Genomic DNA, 3126 nt, shown 5'->3' with positions numbered 1-3126 from the left:
CATCTAATGATTACTTTCAGCAGCTCAATCATTCATTCATTTTTCTGATCGATTATTTTTGTTTCACTTGTTGTCACTACTCGTCTGCTTACTTACGCTATATAGCAAGATAAGTTAGTTAAAGAAGTTTGCTATTCGGTTATTAAGGTAAAAAAATGTAAATTGTCGGCTCCTAAATACGTTCCCTTTATACACATTTTCAATTTAGAAAAAAGATAAAAGTATGATGGAGCCAAATCAGGCGAATAAGGTGAATGTTCCTGTATTTGACACCTTGAGACGTGCCTTGTGTGAGGGCGCGTTCAAAAGTTTCGGAATCAATTTTGCCGCGACCTTCCTCATATCCAAATCTTCATGGATATCTTTCCACACCCGTTCATGACTAATGCCCAATGCGTCCTGTATCTGTTTGAGCGGGATTCGACGTTTATCTAGAATCATCCGGTGAATGACGTCAATCATCTCGAGAGAGGTCACTGAAATTGGTCTGCCACACCTTGGATCATCGTCCAGACCAAACTGCCTACGTTTGAAGTTCGCTGCCCATTTCTTCACAGTGGCATATGATGGTGCCTTGTCCCCCAATGCTGTGACAAGGTCGTTGTGGATCTCCTTCGGCGAGAGTGTCTTTAGGAAGAGGTACTTGATGAATGCACGGTGTTCAAATTTACTAATTTCTGGGACGTGGGCTGACATCCTCACTTTGGACCTGAAAAAAAAACAAACTTAAAATTGGTTTAGTCAAACCAAATTTTGCGCAGTAGTTTCACAAGTTATAAGCCTCATAAACGTATATAACTTTTATATATAGCTTTGTTTGAACCTGCGTAGGCTGAGAACTTATCAACCTACCCTCGTATTTATTTATTTATATATTGCATTCTTTAATAAATTTATGTATGAACGACTAAAAAAATACATTACCACCTGCAATTCTCCCTTACGTGCAATAGTAGGCAACCCAAAAACAGGATCATCGGGATGGTTGAGAATTAGAAAGGCGTTGGTCCAAACCTGAATTTTCTTACAAATATATCAATATGGCAAACTAAAAATGCGAGAAGAAAATTAATTGTTAAGAATGGCGGTTTTATTATAGAGAGGGAAATGAACATAAAAAGTTACAAAATGAACTTACTTAAGCAGTTCAAGCAAGATGAATGGTAAGAAATAGATATAAGAGGAAAGCTGTTTCTTCCCATTTTTTTTAAAAAAAAAGTAAAAAAGAAAAAAGGTTACATAATGTAAAGGTTTAATATAAAAGCCTAACAGCACCACAACAAACATCCACAAGAAATGGAAAGAGAGACAAACACAGACTAAGGGACATCATTGTCGTAGCACACTTGTGGGCCTCACATGTAAGATAAAAAGATGGGACCCTTGTTGTGAACCCAATTGTTATAATAATAATAATAATAATAATACGAGGTGTGTTTTAAGTAGCCTAAGGTCCGTTTGAACATAAGTACACAAAGAAAGGTTATTTCAAAAAAGTAAATGTAGTTTCAGAAAGTACATACTTTACTCTATTCTTCGACATAGTTGCCAACTTTGTTCAAACAATTATCATACCTCTCAACCAATTTCAAAATACCCTCTTCATAAAAACTTGCCGCCTGCTCCGATAACTAAGAGTTCACTGCTGTTTTCACATCGTCTTCATCATTGTAACGGTTGCCACTAAGGTGTTGTTTGAGGTGGAGGAACAGATGGTAATCGCTCGGCGCAAGATCAGGACTGTTATATATATATATATATATATATATATATATATATATATATATATATATATATATATATATATATATATATATATATATATATACTTCCCTCTCCCTAACTTTCAGGTCTGAATTTGGATTCAAACAGCATCAGAAGTGTCACTGTTCATCTCACGATCCCCAAAACTATGGATTTGGCACTAATATAGATCATTTGCGATGATTTTATATATCTTTATTACTCCTCACTCATGTTGCGAGACACGGCATCGGAAGTGTCACTGTTTATCTCAGCGACCACGAAAACCATGGATTCGACACTGATATTGATCATTTTCGATCATTTTTATATATCTTCTTCCTCTCCCTCCCTCAAGTTGCGGCGCTGAATTTGAATTTAATTAGAGAAATGAGTTTTAGTATTAATAATAATAATAATAATAATTATTATTATTATTATAACAATTGAGTTTACAATTAGGGTCCTATCTCTTTATCTTGCATGGAAGTCTGCAAATCTGCTACGACACTAGTGTCCCTTATTCTGTGTTTGTGTCTTTTTCCGCTATGTGTCGATGTTTCTTTTTGAGCTGTTAGGCTTTCATATTAAACCTTTACATTATGTAACATTTTTCTTATTTTACTAGATTTTTTTTGGAAAGAGGAGAGAAACTGTTTTCCTCTGATATCTATTTCTTGCCATTTATCTTGTTTGAACTGCTTAAGTAAGATCATTTTGTACCTTTTTGTCATCTATTGCTCTCACGATAATAAAATTGTCATTCTTCACAATTTATTTTCTTATCTTATGATCAGTTGCCACACTGATATATTTGTAACAAAATTGAGGTTTTCTATCAGTGCCTTTCTAATTCTCAACTACCTCAACGACCCTGTTTTCGGGTTACCTACTACTGCAGGAAACGGAAAATTGCGGGTGGGAATACACTTTTCAGTCGTGTATACATAAGTTCATTTGGTTATATTTTTGGCATATGTACTGCATTTCTTGCATTCGTTCATTACTTCAACTGCATGTCTTCATAACGTTCCAAAAAGTAGAATGAAAAAGGGGTACATGCAAGTTAAGTCCGCTTCACTTAAAGAGAAGAACATATCAAGCTTGCATTGTGAGAGTTGCTATTGTTGTATGAATCTCACATTCCCCTTCCTCCTTCACCTTCAACTGTGTAGATATATTTAGATCATTTGTGAGCTAAGCTAACGGTTGAGGCAGGTAATTACAATTTGTACAGAGCAGTGTTGCCTCAGTCCTAGCTCTGGGGTGGGCTGAAAAATAGTACCAAATTGAAACAAAAAGGGCTGAATTCATTATTTATACCAGTGTAATACATGGCTCTATAACACAAAACTAAAAGTGATAAAGTTCTAGAACACACAC

General features: G+C 35.3%; 1 protein-coding gene across 1 annotated transcript; it reads right to left on the bottom strand.

Moving 5' to 3' along the window:
- Positions 1–237: 237 nt before the first annotated feature.
- LOC145665204 (protein GVQW3-like) lies at positions 238–696 on the bottom strand. The gene has a single exon (XM_081732489.1). The coding sequence runs from the start codon at positions 694–696 to the stop codon at positions 238–240; it is 459 nt and encodes a 152-aa protein (XP_081588615.1).
- Positions 697–3126: the final 2430 nt, after the last annotated feature.

This window comes from Thermobia domestica, chromosome 11 (genome assembly GCF_964235325.1).
Source record: "Thermobia domestica chromosome 11, izTheDome1.hap1.1, whole genome shotgun sequence".
Taxonomy (NCBI): domain Eukaryota; kingdom Metazoa; phylum Arthropoda; class Insecta; order Zygentoma; family Lepismatidae; genus Thermobia; species Thermobia domestica.
Note: the sequence above shows the minus strand (reverse complement) of the source record. Positions and strands in the feature narration are given on the sequence as shown.